Raw genomic sequence first — 18,031 nt, forward strand, 5'->3', positions numbered from 1 at the left:
GTCTGGTGCCTGTGATGTCACAGGCAGAGTTCACAACCCTCGAGTTTATTCTTGTCCTGAGATTTGGCGCCTCTGTACCAGGCAGTGATGCAACCAACCAGAATGTCCTCCATGATACACCTGTCGAATTTTACAAGTCTTCAGTGACATACGGAACCACCTCAGATACTTCATAAAGAACAACCGCTGACGAGCCTTCTTTGTAATTACGTCAATGTGGACAGATCCTCGGAGATGCTGACATTCAGGAATTTGAATTTCTTGACCCTCTCCACTACTGAGCCCTCAATGAGGATTGGGTTGTGTTCCCCGACTTCCTCCTGAAGTCCACCATCATGGCAAGATTATTCCAGTGATCAGGTCCGAATTTGTGCAGAAACTATTACAATTACTAAACCCCCACTGCTCAGCCAATCAGGTTAGCCCTTGATTAAGTACTGTTGCCATGGATTAGTGTTATTTTATAGGGTTTTTAGGAAAAAGCTTTCTTAACTTTGATTGATTCACTTCATACAGGGTTTATAGATGATTTCTTCGGCAGCTATCGGTTGGCCTTTTACTTGGCTGGAATTCCACCAATCGTTGGCGGGTTTGTTCTGTTCCTTGTCCCTATCATTCATTATCGTATGACGAAAAGGAAGAAGAAAGAAGATCCCAGCACTGACCGGATGCTGTTAGCTTCTGAAAATGTGTTAAATGGGGACATGCTTCCAGGAAACCCCAATCCAGAAGCCCGCGTATAGAAGATGGGAGCAGGAGTAGGTCATTTGGCCCTTCAAGCCTGCTCGACCGATAACACCAAGCCATTGCTGTGCCAACACTTACTGTGATGTTTCCTTTTAGTATATTCACATAGGTTAAAATAATAGCCCTTCCATGTGTATAACATCAATAATTCTCTTTATACAATTTCCATGAGGGCATTGGTTTAAAATTTAAATAGAACTTTCTGCCAAGCCTAAGATAATGAAGCTGGTTTAAAATATCTGTGACTGGTACTTGCGTACTGTGTTGGATTTAATCAGATTCCAACAGCGCTGACAGTATTTCATTACCATAATTTGTTAGAATCGATCATCATTCCAATCACTGTGAGGAATTGAAATCATCAGATTTCACTAGATGAAGAAGTAATTGGGTCAACGCAGGCTCTGTATAAGGGTCAGCCACTGGTGTTCTTGCTCCCACCTTTGTATGATTGCATGAAGAGCAAGAATAAACTGATTCTGGTCTTGATTTGCTTTCCTTTCTCCACCAGCAGCTTTGGGAAGAGCACAGAGATGTTAGAAATGCAAACAAGTTCCTATTCCCTAATCAAATTCTGAGTTGCAGCTTGTACCAGACGGCCAATGCAGTGCAGTGCTTCCTGCATGAATCGACTGTTCATGCATTGGCTACCTCATACGACCAACCTGCTGTTCCTTGTCGAGAACCCCTTCCTCCTCCATCTCTTTTATGCTCATGAACTCACCCAGCGACTGGCAGATGAAGAAAAGTGAGTCTTTATTCAGTGTTCAACAAATTGTGGCCTCATCCATACATCAAACAATGGAAATTGCCTATTGATGCATGAGTGAAGATTGCCAATGTTGGATCCACAAAGCCTCAGGTTTTGATTGGGAGCAAGCAATAATAGAATAATACATATTTGGCCAAGAAATAAATTGTGTATACAGAGACCATTCTGCTGGTAGTAATGAATGAAAATTAATTAAATTTAAATTTTTTTTTTCCATTTTCTCATGGCATACAAGGCCATTCTGCCCATTACCAGCTCTCAGATCATTTCTGTTTCCCCCTCCACTTCCTCCCTTGTAACTCTTTCTCTCTCATTTGCCCATCAACTGGGAGAGAACAAGAGTAAGTGAGTGGAAACCAGGCAGTGATAAGGTGGTTACCCAGGAGATTGCGAGAGGAAGCGAAATGGATCCAGCCAAGGCCAACAAGACCCATAAAAAGAGAAGGTGGGTGCAGCAATTTTGAAAGTAGCTGTTCGAGGTCAATGTGCAGATGACTGGACAAGGGAGACTTCAGCAAGAAGGTGGAACCAGAATATGGTTTTGTTGCTTTTTAAAAAAATTTACATCAGCAGTGAGGATTAGAATGTTTCCTGGAAGCTCCTCCCCTGAGATGAGAGAGATCGGGGAAAAGTCCTGTCCCTGATGGCAGAAGTAGGAGTGTTAGTAAAGGCTGTCAGGTCGCAGGTTCAACCAGATGGGTTATCACCGTGAAGGGCAAGCCAACAGTTCAGGTTTCCTCTCCAACAGGAATACCACACTAGATACTATTGGGCAAGGGTGGGGGTGAGGGAGAAGGAGGTGGCCTTTCAAAGGAAAGAAGCAGTTGACAGGCTCTGAGAGAAGGATAAAGAATTGATGAACAGCGGTGACATAGGTCTCAATGGTCATGGGAATCAGGCATATTAGTGAGTGCGAAGGGTACTCCAGATTGGTGTGCTGCCTCCTAGCAATCGGGGTAAGGATGTCTTGGAGAAGGTACATAACATTCGGAAAGGGGTGATCGTCGTCCACATTGATACTGATAACAAAAGCAAGAGAGATGTGATCCTGGAAATGGAATCTCAGAAGCTGGGTAGATGGTGAAATGCAGGACCTTTACAATTGTGATCACAGGAACATTTCCTGTCCCACCTATCAGTGAACAGAGAAATGGCAAAGTGGTTGCGGGAGGGAGGGGTTTGGATTGTTGGATCATTAGGATCACTTTTCTGGCAAGGGTGACCTGTACAAGAATGACAGATACTAATATCTGTGTAAGGAGTTATGTTAATACTACTTGGGAGGATTTAAACCAGTGGTTCTCAACCTTTTTCTTTCCACTCACATACCACTAAGTATTCCCTATGCCATAGATGCTCTGTGATTAGTAAGGGATTGCTTAAGGTGGTTTGTGGGTGAAAGAAAAAGTTGGAAAACCACTGTTTTAATCGTCCCTCATTGACTCATTATGTGCACAGTTGCAGAACTCCAAATGAAATGGGTCAATGACCATTTTTCTCAAGCAGATTATTTCAGTAACAATTGGGTCCAGAGCAGTGATTCTCAACCCATCCCACCCACATCCCACCTTAAGCAACCCCTTACTAATCACAGACACTGATAGTATTGGGATAGTACTTAAAGTGGAATGTGAGTGGAAAGAAACCACTGATTTAGACATACAGCCTCTTTAGACCCATGAGCCCCTGCCACCCAATCACACCCATGCAAATCTTGCACAAGGAAACGCAAATCTCCACATTTCAGAGCTTTGCCGTCTTGCACCATCTTAGAAACTATACATATTTTCTGCCAAAATGAACAATTTCCTCTGAACAACTTGCCTATCTGGATGTCATCAGGCAAGTTGACCGTCCACATCATTCCAATTATTATGCCCTGCCAGGGAATCCTCTGCTACTTGGTACATCTCACCAACAAGGCAAGGACTAATGTTTCCTGTTAGCACCCATGTCACTGCATCTCACCCATGAGCTATTGCCTTCCACAATAATTCAGCATATCAAATGCCTCGACAATAACCAACATTTTCCCCTTGTCCATAGCATGTTCCTTCTTTAACTAACTCTAAATTTTCACAAAACCATGTTGGCTTTGCCCAATTGCCTTGAATGTTTTTACTGAGTGCTTCTATTATTTTCCACGTGGCAGATGGTAAGCCAACTTCCCTGTGGTTTCCTGCTAATGGCTGCACTGCTGGAATCATTTGGTGGTGCATAACTCGCCGTATGTTACGGCCATCCATTTTGCCGGCTTGGGCAGACCTCCTTGACCTCATGGTAACAATTACTGGGATTCCTGATTGGTTGGGATTTGCAATATATTTTGTAAGCCTGTCTGTTTGCTTGGACATACTTTGTTTGGTGGTCGAAGACACTTCATATTAGGGGAATCTGGGGAAAGGCAACAATAAGATGATCTGTGTACTCTTGGTGAATATGAAGTGATGAGGGTATACTGGTGAAATGCTTGTGTTCACAGAATGTATGGCTTTTTCCAAATAGTACTCCTGTGAAGCACCTTGATTTGAGAAGCTGAAGGTGTTATTTTAATTGTGGGTCTAGGGTTATTGAAGTGCCAATATCACGTAAGGAATTTTAAGGTTGCTTAACTTTATTACAAACTGGAGCTCTGATTAACAGCTCGTCAATGTAGATTTCATTGAAAGATCTTCTATAGAAACTTGGAATTTGGATGTCAGCTTTTGGTGCCATTTTGGTCCACAGAATCTAGTGAGTTTGGACGCCCATCCCAAATGAAGTTTTTTTTTGCCAATATATCTTTTTATTCCTTCTTCAAGAGATGTAGGCTTGTTCTCTCATAGGGTTGACTACTGAGCATCTCCAATTCAGTTTAAGAGATAAACTTTTATGAAAATCAGAGAGGATTCAGGAAGGAAGGTTAATTTGGTCTAAATTTCAAAACACCGATCATCTCAAAAGCTTAATATTAAATTTAATTCAACACTGAATTGAGCTCCCAAGTGATGATGCTTTTAATTCCTTTTCATCTCGAAGATATTCCCAGTCTAAACAGGGCAATCACCTGTGAGGAAATGTCATTAACTGGGGCTCTCTCACTTCTCACAAAAAAAAATTCTGTCATCCTACCTGAAACTGGACAGATTTGTACAGCTAAACCCCTGGTATCCAGAATTCAAGCCATAGGCAGCCTCAAGCAGCTGGCAAAAAACACTGAGGAAAATAAATTTTAAAAATACACAAGTTTAAAATGGTAAAAGTAAATGTTCTCTAAAGTAATACATGAAGCTTTGGTGAAGATGGGAGCAAATGTTCAAGTAGTGAGTGCCTTGCTCAGGCTTTGCTCGTAGCTGCTGTTTGAATAAAGTTGTGTGAAACAGCAATGGCGTCGCCGTCCTTCTCCCTGACTAATAAGAGTCACCCGGTCAGAGCTTTATCTATAAACTTGGGGAAGGAGGGATTAAGTTTCTATAAAATTGTTGTTTGTCTTCTGGGCGGCACTATGGAGGGGGAGGAACCTGCAGATGCAGTGAAGGTTAAACGTTTTCAAAGAATGTGACTGAAAATTTTTAAAAACCGCTTTGTTTATATATTCAAGCAAGTGAAGTTTGTTCACTGTAAGTACAGTATTTTTGTCTTTTAAACTGTTTATTCTTAATGCAGGTCTATTAGTTAAGCATTGTACAAGTAAGTTTCAAGCAACCGGAAAATACATTTTTCCGGCATCTATCAATCCCCATAGATGCCGATACCAGGGGTTTTACTAGATTTCAGAAACTCACTTTGGAATCTTAAGTTTTAAGTGATAACTTGTTTTAACGCCTCAGATAATGAGCCTGACTTTAAATAGTTAAGTATTAATTTACAACAGTAAAATGGTTTGATATGTATTTAGCTTGATGTGTACACTTTGTCAAGAGAACATTGGGTGTTAGAAAACTGATGTTTGACTATTTATTTTTGCCTCTTGCTTTGGGATCAAGGCGACATCAGAGATGAGGGGAAAATGAACGGAAAAGGTAGTTCTCAATATAAGCGCTACTACTTTAATGCGTGACTGATCATGACTTGACTTTAAACATCTCTTTCACTGACTTGGCGTGTTGAAAATCAGAATAGGATTTTTAAAAGATTTTAGAAAGTTTTGTTATCAAATATTTGAAAGGAAATTTTGGTACGCTTTATAATGGGCTGCACTGGGTACTTCAGTTTTATAGTTGATCCTTACAGTAATGAAGTGGATTGTGTAGGTGTGACAGCTATATACAAAAGCAGAGCTAAGCACTGACCCCCATCAATCTGACCCTCCACCAATCTGTTAGTTTCTCCAGGACAAAGTGCAGAACTTGCTGATCTGTTTTCACCCTAAGGTATTTACAACCTATTCTTGCTGCATAATTCCTTGATAAATTATTGTGTTGGTGTGTCTGAAGCCATCATTCCTACGTAGCAGCCTCTGGTAAGAATTATTCCACGTGCTTAACCGACCACTTTGCAAGACTACTGCAAAAAATGTACATTACAGGGACAACAAGATCTTTGTCAAAAGCTCTCTCTGGACCAGACTGTGAATTCAATTGATTGAACACTTGCTGCAAATCCAAAGTAATATGTTTTGTGAAAGAGATGTTTAAAGACATGCAAGACAAGCCATGATAAGTCATGCATTAAAATTGTAGCGCTTATGTTGAGAACGACCTTTTCCATACATTTTCCCCTCATCTCTGATGTCGCCTTGATCCCAAAGCACTTGCAGTAATGAGCAAAGGGAGAGGCAAAAATAAATGATCAAACATCAGTTTTCTAACACCCAATGTTCTCGTGACAAAGTGTTCACATCAAGTTAAATACATATCAAACTGCTTTACTGTTTTAAATTCTACTTTCGTGATTCAAGTTGAAAATTCTGTAATATTTGTACTAAGCACGTCAGGTTGCCAAATAATGTTGAATTAATGTAAGAACTTCTTTGTACAAAATAAAGCATGAATTAAACTGTAAAAACATGTTTTTTTAAATAAATTTGCACACCAATTTGTCACATACTTTTATCAATTGTAAATGGCCAGGGATCTGAGGCAATGTTAAGATTCTTTTATTGTCACGTAATAGAACAGGTGTAATATTAAACAAATATCCCTTTAATCTGCCGTAAAGCAGGATGAAGATTCACCATCAGCAGAATTTGGCCTGTACAATCAGAGAAAGAGAAGCAAAAGGGAGTCCCTTCAGAATCACAAGGCCCTTTCATGCCAGGCCTCCGCTTGGAGGCCGGATACAAGTTTGGAGGGAAAACATCAAACTTACCTAAAAGGCTGCTCTTGCATTGCATTCATGTCAAACGGCGCCTCGTAGCGCCCTCCGGGGCCGATGGAGGCGGGGCGACTGGTGCTGTAGCGCCGCCGCTGAATGATAAAGGTCTCCTCCTGTCATAAACCATCACTCCTAATCTATTGAAGTTTGAGGTAAAAATGCCATCTTTCTCACATACCCTTTCATTCCCTTGCCAATTACTTGAACCAGTGGGCAGCTTAGAGTAGTCCGTTAACCTGCCAGGAGATCTTTGGGATGTGGGTTAGGAAGCTGGAAGCAGGAAAGAAAGTCACAGAGACATGGGGAAAATGTGCAAACTCCACACAGTATGCAAGCTTAGGATCCAATGAAGTTCCATGCTGCATTTTAAAAAATCCCGCTCCTGCGTCTCAGGCTGTCTATGTCATCGGCCCACCCCAAGCCAGCTGCTTGCAGTGGCATTACATTCATGCTAGGCAGTGGAGCTCTGCCGCTAACCCTTCCCCTGAGAGGCGTCTTGGAGCCAGCCAGGTTGTATTCATGGAGGCAAGTCTCCTGCCACAAGGGCAGAGAATCTCCTCCTTTACACTTGGACCTTTTGACTGCATGAAAGGGTCTACTGATTCATCTCCAGTGCTTCCGCAGCCAATCAGATTTCAGTCCAAAGCATTGGCAACCCGAACTCTAGATTCAAACCTCAGACGTGATCAGTCAGGTTCTGGGACCCTCTCGGATCCTGGTTCCAATATCTGGTGCCTTTTCAGCCAGTCTTGAGCCAGTCGCTGGCAGCCTGTGTGTGTTCCTCACCTCAAGTCACCAACAACCCACTGCCTATGTGTCCTTCAGCCACAGAGCCCCTCCTTGGTGTGCTGTGGTGGTCACCATCCTTTAAGGTAATCTCCTCTGCTTCTCCTTCTCAAATAGGCTTGTTCTCCCCATTTTATGATGCCCCGAGTTCTCCGTCTTCCTCGAATCTGGCCCAGTGGCCATGGTCGAAGGATTTTAAAATAAACCCCTGCGGAGGGGCATCATGTCTCCTCTCTCCACTGGCCCGCACCAGCACCGCTGTTATGGTTTGAAGATGAGAAAGCAGACTGGTACTAAAAAGGGGAAATGATCTACTTTCACCAAATTATTCCCTGAAGGATCATGTCTGGGTCAGACTGTGGCAGAGGCCTTTCCCACCCAGGTCTGTCCTCCTCTGATCCACCGAGACTTTGCCACGTTTCTTGATGAGAAATAATCAAGTGGGCTCAGTAAAATTCTTACCAGGGGATTGCACGCCTGATGCTGTCTCCATGAGGGAATGCAGGCAGGTCGCTTTACAAAAGCAGCACGGTGTGAATCTTCCAGTCTGAGGACTTTCCCTGTATCCATTTGTTCAGAGGAAGTGAACATTGCAGCCATTTATTGTTCATCTTCACTTAGCCCTGAAATGAGAAAGAACTGTGGGTCAATCACATTGAAGCTACTTACAGAGCAGGAAATTTGCACATGTGAACCGAAAGGATTTAAAAAAAAACCCAGCTGTCCAGTATTTCAGAATCACCATTTTCATTTAGTTTTAAAATTTAATTTAGAGGTACAGCACAGTTACAGGCACTTCAGGCCCACGAGCGCGTGCCCACCAAATACAGCCATGGCCAGTTAACCCAACCCGAAACGTTGGTTAGAGATCTTTGCTTCCCACGGACGCTGCACGATGTGCTGAGTTTCTCCACTACAATCACGGCATCTACAGATTTCCTCTTTAACTGACTACCAACCTCGTGCATCTTTGGAAAGTGGGAGGAAACCAGAGGAGACCCACGCAGACACGAGAACGTACAGAGAGCACTGGATTCAAACCCGGGGTGGCTGGAGCTGTAATAGTGCCATGCTGACCGTGCCACTCTTTAGTTTAACCTGAAATTTAAAAAAAAATTCCTGCTGCTGTGATGGAATTTAAACATGGGTCTTTTGGAAATTCATTCAGTAATCCCCAACTATTTGCCTCGTTATGACTACATCAGATTCTTCTTCTTCTTCCTGCTGTTTATTATTACAGGATCATAAATCGTTGCAGTTACACAAACCTTGGGCCAAGTTCTGAATCTCATACTTGGTTATTAACACCCATGTTGAAGGCTGTAATGGAAATGATACTGACACCTTTGCAATAGAATTATAACATTAATAGGGGTACAAAGAGAGAGAATTTCATTTAGAGATGTAGGAGTTTAATCTCTACTCCAAAATAAAAATTATTCAGAAAATATTTTTGCAGTTGATACAGTGCAAGTGAACCTCAATAATAAACTTTGCATGATAAGAGTTAACAGTCATTACCAGTTGCACCCATCCGACACCACAACCAACTTCAATGTTTTAATTATCCAGGTCTTTCCTGACAGGAAACACCTCCTTAAATCAGCTGTGTTTCACTGAACTTTAAAATTCTCGACAAGTCTCTCCTCTCATTGTTTCGTTCTCCCGTTCCTTCTTGCTCTTAATTTAGAATATAAATGTTTTGCAGGTTTTTCTCGAACTTCCTTCTGAAATTTGAACACAACATCTCTATAGCAACTTGGAGATGCTTCAAAAAAATAATCTGCAAACACACAAAATAGGAAATAGGCCATTCAAAGCCAATCAGATCAGGCCTGATCCAAATGTAACCTCAACACCACGCACCCATCTTGCCCATGGGAACCTTTTACCCCTTTATCATCTACCTCGGTCTTAAAGCATTCCAAATACATGACCATCAGCAAAATTTTGCTTTATCAGTGTGTTAAATGAGTAACCCTTTACTTTTAAACAATGACTGTAGCTTTAGAATCTCACAGAAATGAATACATCAGTTCCCTATCATGTACGACACAGAAAAGGACACTTTGACCAATCACACCCACCTTTCTGCCCATGTTCACTTATCCAGTTTGCATGCACAAGGTCCACATATGGCTGTGCCTTGCTTATTCAAGAGCTTTTATCGGATTCCTCCACTCCGATGATAGCACATTCCAGATATCAACCACCATGTAAAAAACAAGTTCCCCTTGGAAACTTCCTCTCACCTCCACCCGATGCTCTCATGTTTTTTGAACCCCTACAGCCAGGGAAAGAATTGGGTGGGGGCACTATTCCAGGTTCGAATCCGGCACTGTCTGTAAGGAAGTACATTCTCACTGCGACCTGTGAGTCTTCCCCCCCCCCCCCCCAAATGCTCTGGTTTCCTCCCACCCTCCAAACATTGGGTGGCACAGGCCTCGATGGCTGGAATCGACTTCGACTATGTTGTAAATAAAAATATTGTTGACTGCCTACTGTATCAGTGCCTCTTATAATTTTATGTACCGTTATCAGGTCACTCCTAGTGTTCTTCACTCCAACGTAAACAACCCTAGCATCCTCAATCTCTCCTGTAACCAAAGTCTTCAAGGAACTTTCCAGTGAATCTCCTCTGCACTCTCTCCAAAGCAGTCAAATTCTTCCTACAACATGGCAATCAAAACTACAAAAGTAATACTCCAAGTGTGGTTTAACTAGTGTTTTGTAAAGTTGTAACACAACAACCTAACTTTTATATTCAATCCCAAACTATGAAGACAAGCAGCCTTTTTCACTACCCTATCTACCCATCTTGCAACTTCCAGGGAACTATTGACTAGAATCCCAAGGTCCCTCTGTTTATCAAAATTGCTGAGTGCACTACCACGTACTGTACATGTCCTACAGTACACAACTCCAAGAATGCATCACCTCATTCTTGACAGGATTACATTGCTTGCCAACATTTCACCCGACTCACTATCTGATCCATTTCCTGCTGCTAACCCAGATAACCTGGTGCATATTGTTAACACCAACGCTGTGTCATCCACAAACTCACTACCATGCCTCTTACAGCCATAATCGCAGTCAGAGAACTAAACAGGTCCTTCAGCCCAACTGGTCTATGCTGACCAAGTGGTGAACAATAAATCTGACAAGATCCAAGATATAAGAGAAGTATGCTCATCATCAGCCCATTTTGTCTGCCCTGCCATTCTATGAGCTGATCCATCTTCCCACTCAGACCCATTCTCTGGATTTCTCCTAGTTATCCTTAATTCCCTGCCTAATATAGCTGCCTTGGCAACAAGTTCCACAGACTCACAACCCTCTGACCAAAATTTTTTTTGCATCTGTTTTAAATTGATGCCCTTTTATCCTGAAGTTGTGCTCCCTTGTCCTAGAATCCCCTTCCAAGGGAAGTAACATTTCACAAACGGCAAAATACCCAGCACAGTTCTGACCCATTCCAGATTTTCATTTGGTACAAACATCCTCTCAACTGCTTTAAATGCACTAACGATCTTTTATTCAGTGAGGAGACCAGCGCTGTGTGCAGTCCTCTTGGCGAAATCTCACCAGTGCTCTTTATAGCAGTGTTTGTGGTTTTAATTCTCCTAGAAACAATTCCCAATTACCTTCTACGCCTTTTCAAATAATTCTCCACGATACCACTCTGCTTTTGCATGTCAGAACTCCGCATTCACTGTTTCAATAAGGGTTTTTTAATTTACTCTGTCAAAATGGATAATCACATTTCCCACACTACATTCCATTTGCCAGATAGAGTAATTTAATAGTACAGTCAAAAACAGCCCATTTGGCCAACTCCACTGCTGGCTAAAGAACCTTCCTGACCTATTCCTATTTGCCTGCATTTAACCCATATCCATCCAACCCACCATCACCACAATCTTTATCCCCGTCTCCTACCCTCTAGTCCTTCTTTCTCCTTTCACAGAGCCAAAATCAATTCTCACCTTTCCTCGTCATATCCAATATATACCTTTTGTTTGTTGGTCTGGACTCCTCCCCCTCGCATTCATCCACTTTTTTCTCATCTTCATTGAGATGTTTGCCTGCATCTTGCTTATTCCTTGAAGGGCTCAGGCCCAAAACGTCACTTTTATTTCCTATGGATGCTGCAACACCAGCTCAGTTTCTCCAGCATTTACTGTGATTTTACAACATTCATCCAAACTTTTCCTCACCCTGAACCTGCCCAAATACCATATAACTGTATAACAATTACAGAGCAGAAACGGGCCATATCGGCCCTTCTAGTCCGCACTGATTCACAGGATTAATGTGATTCACAAGTTCCACCTACCTGCTCCCTGCCCATACCTTTCAAACATTGTGACTGTTACCACCTCTACCATTTGCTTGCTCCATGCACTATCTTGAACCCTCAAGATCCCTTCTTATTCCCAGCTGCCTTTACCTTGCATATGACCATTTTTATCCTGACCAGATCCTCCACATCCCTCATCATCCAGGTTTTCTTGATCCTGCTAGCCTTGCCCTTCTGTCATACAGGGAAGATGTTGGACCTAAACTCTTGCTCTTGCACTTTTACAAACATCCCCTTAAGTTCCTGTCGAATGCCATTAAAATTAGCCTTGATTCACTTTAGGTATTTAACTTGTGAGCTCTCCCAAAATCACTTCATATTTAATTGGGATTAAATTTTTGTTGCTATTTCTCTGCCTAATCAATACTGTTCTGTAATTAAAAACTATCCTTCACTATTAACACCACCACCAACTTACTAATCATTCCTCCGACACTCATGTAAACATACAACCCCGATCCTTGCAGTACATCACAAGCTTCCAATCACAAAAGCAACCCTCCACTATCAGAGTCTCCAATTGCTGCTCATATTTGGGATTCCATTCACAATATTGTCCTGGGCCCCAGAAGTTCTAATCTTTAGATCCAGACTTCCACATGGCACCTTGTCCAAGTCCTGTCTGAAGCCTACATAGTCTACATCAACATATTTTGTTTTTCAAAGGACTCAACAAGTCTTCCACCGACAAGGCATGCTGACTATTCGCGATCAATCCTTTTGTCCCTCAGTTTTCTTCCACGGATCACCTGCCTTACCCCTGCTACCCAACTTGAATAAAATATTAATTCCCAGACTTATTTTCTACAGCACCATTGCTCACTCTACGAACATTTTTATCTAAACTAGCTATGGAACTGACAAGCCATTTTATTTAAAAAATATATTTCTGGCTAGCGAAATCTTGTATTTTTTTTTAAACCACATCTTGTTCTTCAACAAGGTACCTGACTGGGTAGTCACAGAACCTACAACAAAAGGATTGAACACCTCCCAAAATCCAGAGTGTGCTCAAATTAACATCTTCCCCACTGCTTACAGGCTGGGTCACTATTTCCATGGAGATGGTTAAGATCCAATATGGGTTCAGGTCGGAAACATTACCCTGCAGATGCTGTGTGACCTGCTGAATTTCTCCAGCACTTTTGTGTATTGTGGAAAAGTTTGTCTATTCTTTTCCACCAGAGGTGGTGTCAAACTTGGGATAGATTAGTCAAAACCTGAGGAAGATTCAGAAGTGGGGCACGTTGTTCATTGCAGAAACATGCAATATCAGGAAGAAAATCTAGTTTTAGTGCATTGTTCAAACAGCATGGATTGTACAAACTGCAACACCTGAGGTAGAAAATTACAGATTCACATTGTACGAGTGAAGATATTTCTTACCTTGTCCTGTGTGGAACCACAAACTTTTAGATTAATGGAGTCATGGAGCACGGAACAGGCCCCTGTCCCCAATTTATCTGCTTCAGTCAAGTTGGTATTCTAGATTTGTCGCCCTATTTGCCTTCATTTGGTCCATATCCTTTTAAACTACCATCTTCCTCGCCAAATTCCTCTTAAACACCACAGTTGTACCTGCCTTCATAGTTTCCTTCGGCAGCTCATTCCAGATATGGACCACTCTCTGAATTGAAGTTGCCCCTCAAGTCCCTCTTAAATCTCTTCCCTCTCACTAGATGCCTACTAGTCCCAGAATAAAGACCATAGAAAAAATACTGTGAGCATTCACTTTATCCATGCCTCTCATGACTTTAGTGGCCTCCAAAATGTTTGGGACAAAGATACTTTTATTCCTTTAATTTGCCCCTGTGCTCTACAGTTATAAATTTGTTATCAAACAATTCACGTGATTAAAATGCACATTCCAAAATTTATTTGAGGTTATTTGCATACATATTGGTTTGACCATGTAGATATTACAGCACTTTTTGTACATAGTTTCCCCCATTTCAGGGCACCATAATGTTTGGGACATTAGGCTTCACAGGTGTTCGTGAGTACTCAGGTATGTTTAATTGCTTCATTGGTGCCGGGATAAGAGAGCTGGGCTTGCTTAAGGTTTTGATCACCTTTGGAGTCAGTAGTTGCCATTTGTCTACATGCCAATGAAAGTCAAAGGAGGAGGTGGAAAAACAAGAATAAAATGAGATTTTGCCCCAACTTTAGAATTACCAAAACCAACAGTTTGGAACATCGTTAAGAAATAGCATGTTGGTGAACTAGGTAATTGCAAAGGGAATGGTAGGCCAAGAACTCCACCACTGGTGACAGAATTCTCATCATAATGAAGAAAAATCCCTAAATGCCTGTCCAACAGATCAGAGACACTCTTCAGGAGGCAGGTGTGGATGTGACAGTGACTTGTCTGCAGAAGACTTCATGAACAAAAATAGAGGCTACATTGCAAGATGCAAATCACTAGTTCGCCACAGAAACTTAACAGCCAGGTTATGGTTTGTCAATAATCATTTAAAAGAGCCTGCAGAATTCTGGAAAAGGTCTTGTAGACAGATGAGACCAAGATTAACCTGTATCAGAGTGATGCCAAGAGCAAAGGGTGGAGGCATAAAGGAACTACTCAAGATGCAAAGCACACCACCTCATCTGTGAAACATGGTGGCGAGGGTGTTATGGCCTGGGCATGTATGGCTGCCAAAGGCACTGGCACACTTCATTGATGATATAAATGGTGATGCCAGTCGCAAAATTAATACTGAGGGGTACAGAAATGTTTTATCTGTTCAAGTTTGAGCAAATGCCTCCAAACTCATTGGATGGCACTTCACCCAACAGCAAGACAATGATCCCAAACACACTGTGAAAGCAACAAAGGAATTTTTCAAAGCTAAAAGCTGGAACATTCTTGAATGGCCAAGTCAGTCACCCGATCTAAATCCAATTGAGCATGCCTTCCATATGCTGAAGAAAAAACTTAAGGGGACAAGACGTGAAACAAGGAGGAGCTGAAGATGGCTGTGGTAGAGGCTGGTAGAGTATCACCAGAGAAGATACTCAGCCTCTGGTGAGGTCTATAAATCACAGACTTCAAGCAGTCATTGCATGCAAGGGGTATGCAACAAAGTATGAAACATGACTACTTTAATATTCACACCATTGCTGTCCCAAATATTATAGTGCCTTGAAATGAAAGGACTATGTATCAAAAGTGTTGTAATTGCTACATGGTCAATCCAAAATGCACACAAATAACCATGAATAAAATCTGGAATATGCACTTTAATCACATGGATTATTTGATTATAAATTTAAAACTGGAGCACAGAGGCAAATAAAGGGAAAAAAAAAGTATCTGTTCCAAACAATATGGAGGACATTGCATGTAGCTCTATAGGGTAACTCCCTCAACCTCCTAAGCTCCAGGAAACAAAAACATCCAGCCTCTCCCTACAACTTCAACCTCTCCAGATGTTTACTTTTGCTGAAAAGGAAAAGTCCACCTAGTTTTCTGCAAAAATCCATTTTGTAAACATGTTAACCTGCTCCCAAATGTTTGGAACATTCTGCAAACCTTTATTGTCATCTGATTGCACAAATACATGATGAAACAGCATTCTCATGTCCTTGGTGTAAAACACACACACAACCAGACATAACACATATGCAAGACAAATATTTTATCCGTACAAAGAAGTACATATTGTTTCATGCATACGAGTCTCAGATAGTCAGTGCAAGCAGTTCCTTTGGTCATTCAGCATCCTCACTGTTTGTGGGAAGCTGATCCTCAGCCTGGTGGTCTGGCTCTGATACTCCTGTCCTCCTCCATGATGGGAGTAGCTGGGAGTTGCTGTGTACAGGGTGAAATCATGCCCTCTTCAGACAAGTATCCTGATAGATCATGTTGAGGGTGGTGGGTGGGTGGGGGAAGAAGTAAGACTTGTGATCCTGTCTGCCACCTTTCTGGTCCTGTGGATTGACCTCTGATCAATTTCTCTGCAGCAACCCGTACCACATTGTGATGCAGCTCTCGATAGAGCTGCTATGAAGTTTGACATGATAGCCTAGCTCACTTCAGTCTTCTCTGGAGTACAGTTGCTGCCTGCATCTTCCTGACAAATGAGATGTGGAATGTCCATGCTAGACCAAGGAACTTGGTGCTCTCCGCACTCTCTACTGCAGAGTTATTGATGTGTCATGGAGAGTGGTCACTCCTGGTCCCCCTGAAGTCCACAATCATCTCCTTTGTCTTGTTCACATCAGAACTCAGGTTCTTACTTTTGCACCATTTCATGAGAATTTCTACCTCTTCTCTGGAGTGTGGCTCATTGCTGTTACTGCTGAGTCCATCTACTGTGGTCTCACCCACAAACTCGATGACACTGTTGGAGCTGGATCTGGTCATGGGTCAATGGCATGAACAGGAATGGGCTGAGCTAGAGACGACTGGCCAGTGACATTTGACCACTAATTGCATGATCTTTAAAACACTTTAATTTATCCCAAGTATTAGGAGTATGCAAATTATTCTTTACAGCCACGAAGTTTTGCAAAGCAAAATTTAGCTCCTTGATGCCTCCACCTAGTGGCAAAACCTTGCTTACAAGTTTAACACTCCAGGCTGTTTCCACTGTCACCATTTCCCTGGAGATTCTCTTTCAGAAATGTCAGGATTTATTAGTGGAATTATTCCACCTAATTGGCACCATGTCCTTGGAACCAATGAAAACCAGCAAAAAAAGATTAGCAGTAACACCACGTACAATTTGCAAATGGCTTTACTAGAGACAAACTGAACAACTAAAGGAAATGCTCACACTAACCACCCAAATCTCTCATATGTACAGAACAATCAATATTTGTACAGAAGAAATACTTGTCCGGTCTGTCTGGTGGTGTGTCTGCACATTTTGCACTGAGGGCCAAAGAACACGGTTTCGTCAGGATGTACTTGTACAATCAGATGACAATAAATTTGACTTGACACTGCCCACAATCATTTACTAACAGATATTCTGGCATGCACGTTCTTTCACATCTCTTGAGTTTTAAGTTCAGGGTCTGCCTCATTGTCAAGTCTCTAAAAGGCAAAGGACTCTGCCAAGACTTGTGCGATTTTAAATTACTTCTCTCCACCCCCCTGAAATTTCATTGGACCAATGTGGAATCCTGCTGCCATTGATTACCGAGAGGACTGTATCCTATGTAACAGCATCTCCAATGTTTCATGGATGCATTGTTTGAGGATACAAGAGAAAGCATTACATTTATGATAAAATGAATATAAAGACATCCTAACTATGTTTAGTGTACATGTTATGGCTTTTTTAAAAAAAGACACAAGTCCTGTCCTTCCATCGCTTGTCCTCGGGTACCCATCAGCATAGAACTTCACCAGAGCAAGACGAATGCTTGTACAGAAATGAAAAGGAGTCTGTAAGAGTTTTTAATCTCCCTGAAGGACAGTATGTAACCTCTATATTTCCACAGAATTCTAATCAAGGTCTCTGAAGCCAGCAAAACTTTGCCAACTGGTTAAGTCGCAAGCTCAGGGCAATTGTCAAAACTGAATGTCAATAAATGTGGCTGTTTATAAGATTCCAAGACAAAGACGGGAGGCAGCCATGGTTCAGAGGTTAAAATCAAGTTTATTGTCACATTACACTTGGTACAGTGAGAAGGGTTCCTCTGCAAACTCTACACTAATTGGGGTACATCTATACAAAGTAGGAAAGCAAGAACAAATTACAGGGTTTAGTGCCACAATGAAAAGATCAATTAGTAAATGACAAAGGTAGCATGAAAGCACTGCTAAAAAGATTCATTGCCTGAAGGCTGCAGTGAAGAAATTGTTGTTAAACCTTTGTTGGTGCTTAATTTCACACTCAGGAACCTCCTTGCAGTGGTATAGGTCCTTAGTTCAGTGGCTTTTTCTTGGCAGTTGGACATGTAGATGGGAGTGGAAATATATGGCGGGGGGGGGGGGGGGGAGTGGGTTGTGCATTGTTCTGAGCTATATACACCTCCTTCTTCCAAACTCGAGTACAGAGCAACTCCCATGTCATGACGTATCTAGCCAGTATGCTTCCTCAAGAAACGGACAAAGG

General features: G+C 41.9%; 1 protein-coding gene across 7 annotated transcripts in view; it reads left to right on the forward strand.

Annotated features, from left to right (window-relative positions):
- Window positions 1–18,031, forward strand: part of LOC138740315 (monocarboxylate transporter 8-like) — a 119,378-nt gene that overhangs the window by 43,410 nt on the left and 57,937 nt on the right. For 3 of the 7 annotated variants that reach the window (XM_069892790.1, XM_069892783.1, XM_069892789.1), the window contains one exon: window positions 517–6,505. The exons of 3 other annotated variants lie outside the window; for them this stretch is intronic. In XM_069892790.1, coding sequence (XP_069748891.1) covers window positions 517–743 — 227 coding nt within the window. In that variant the 3' untranslated portion in view covers window positions 744–6,505. Of the gene's footprint in view, window positions 1–516; window positions 6,506–18,031 lie in introns of those variants that run through there. One more of the 7 variants, XM_069892786.1, reaches the window with a different exon arrangement.

Source organism: Narcine bancroftii, chromosome 8, assembly GCF_036971445.1.
Source record: "Narcine bancroftii isolate sNarBan1 chromosome 8, sNarBan1.hap1, whole genome shotgun sequence".
Lineage (NCBI taxonomy): Eukaryota > Metazoa > Chordata > Chondrichthyes > Torpediniformes > Narcinidae > Narcine > Narcine bancroftii.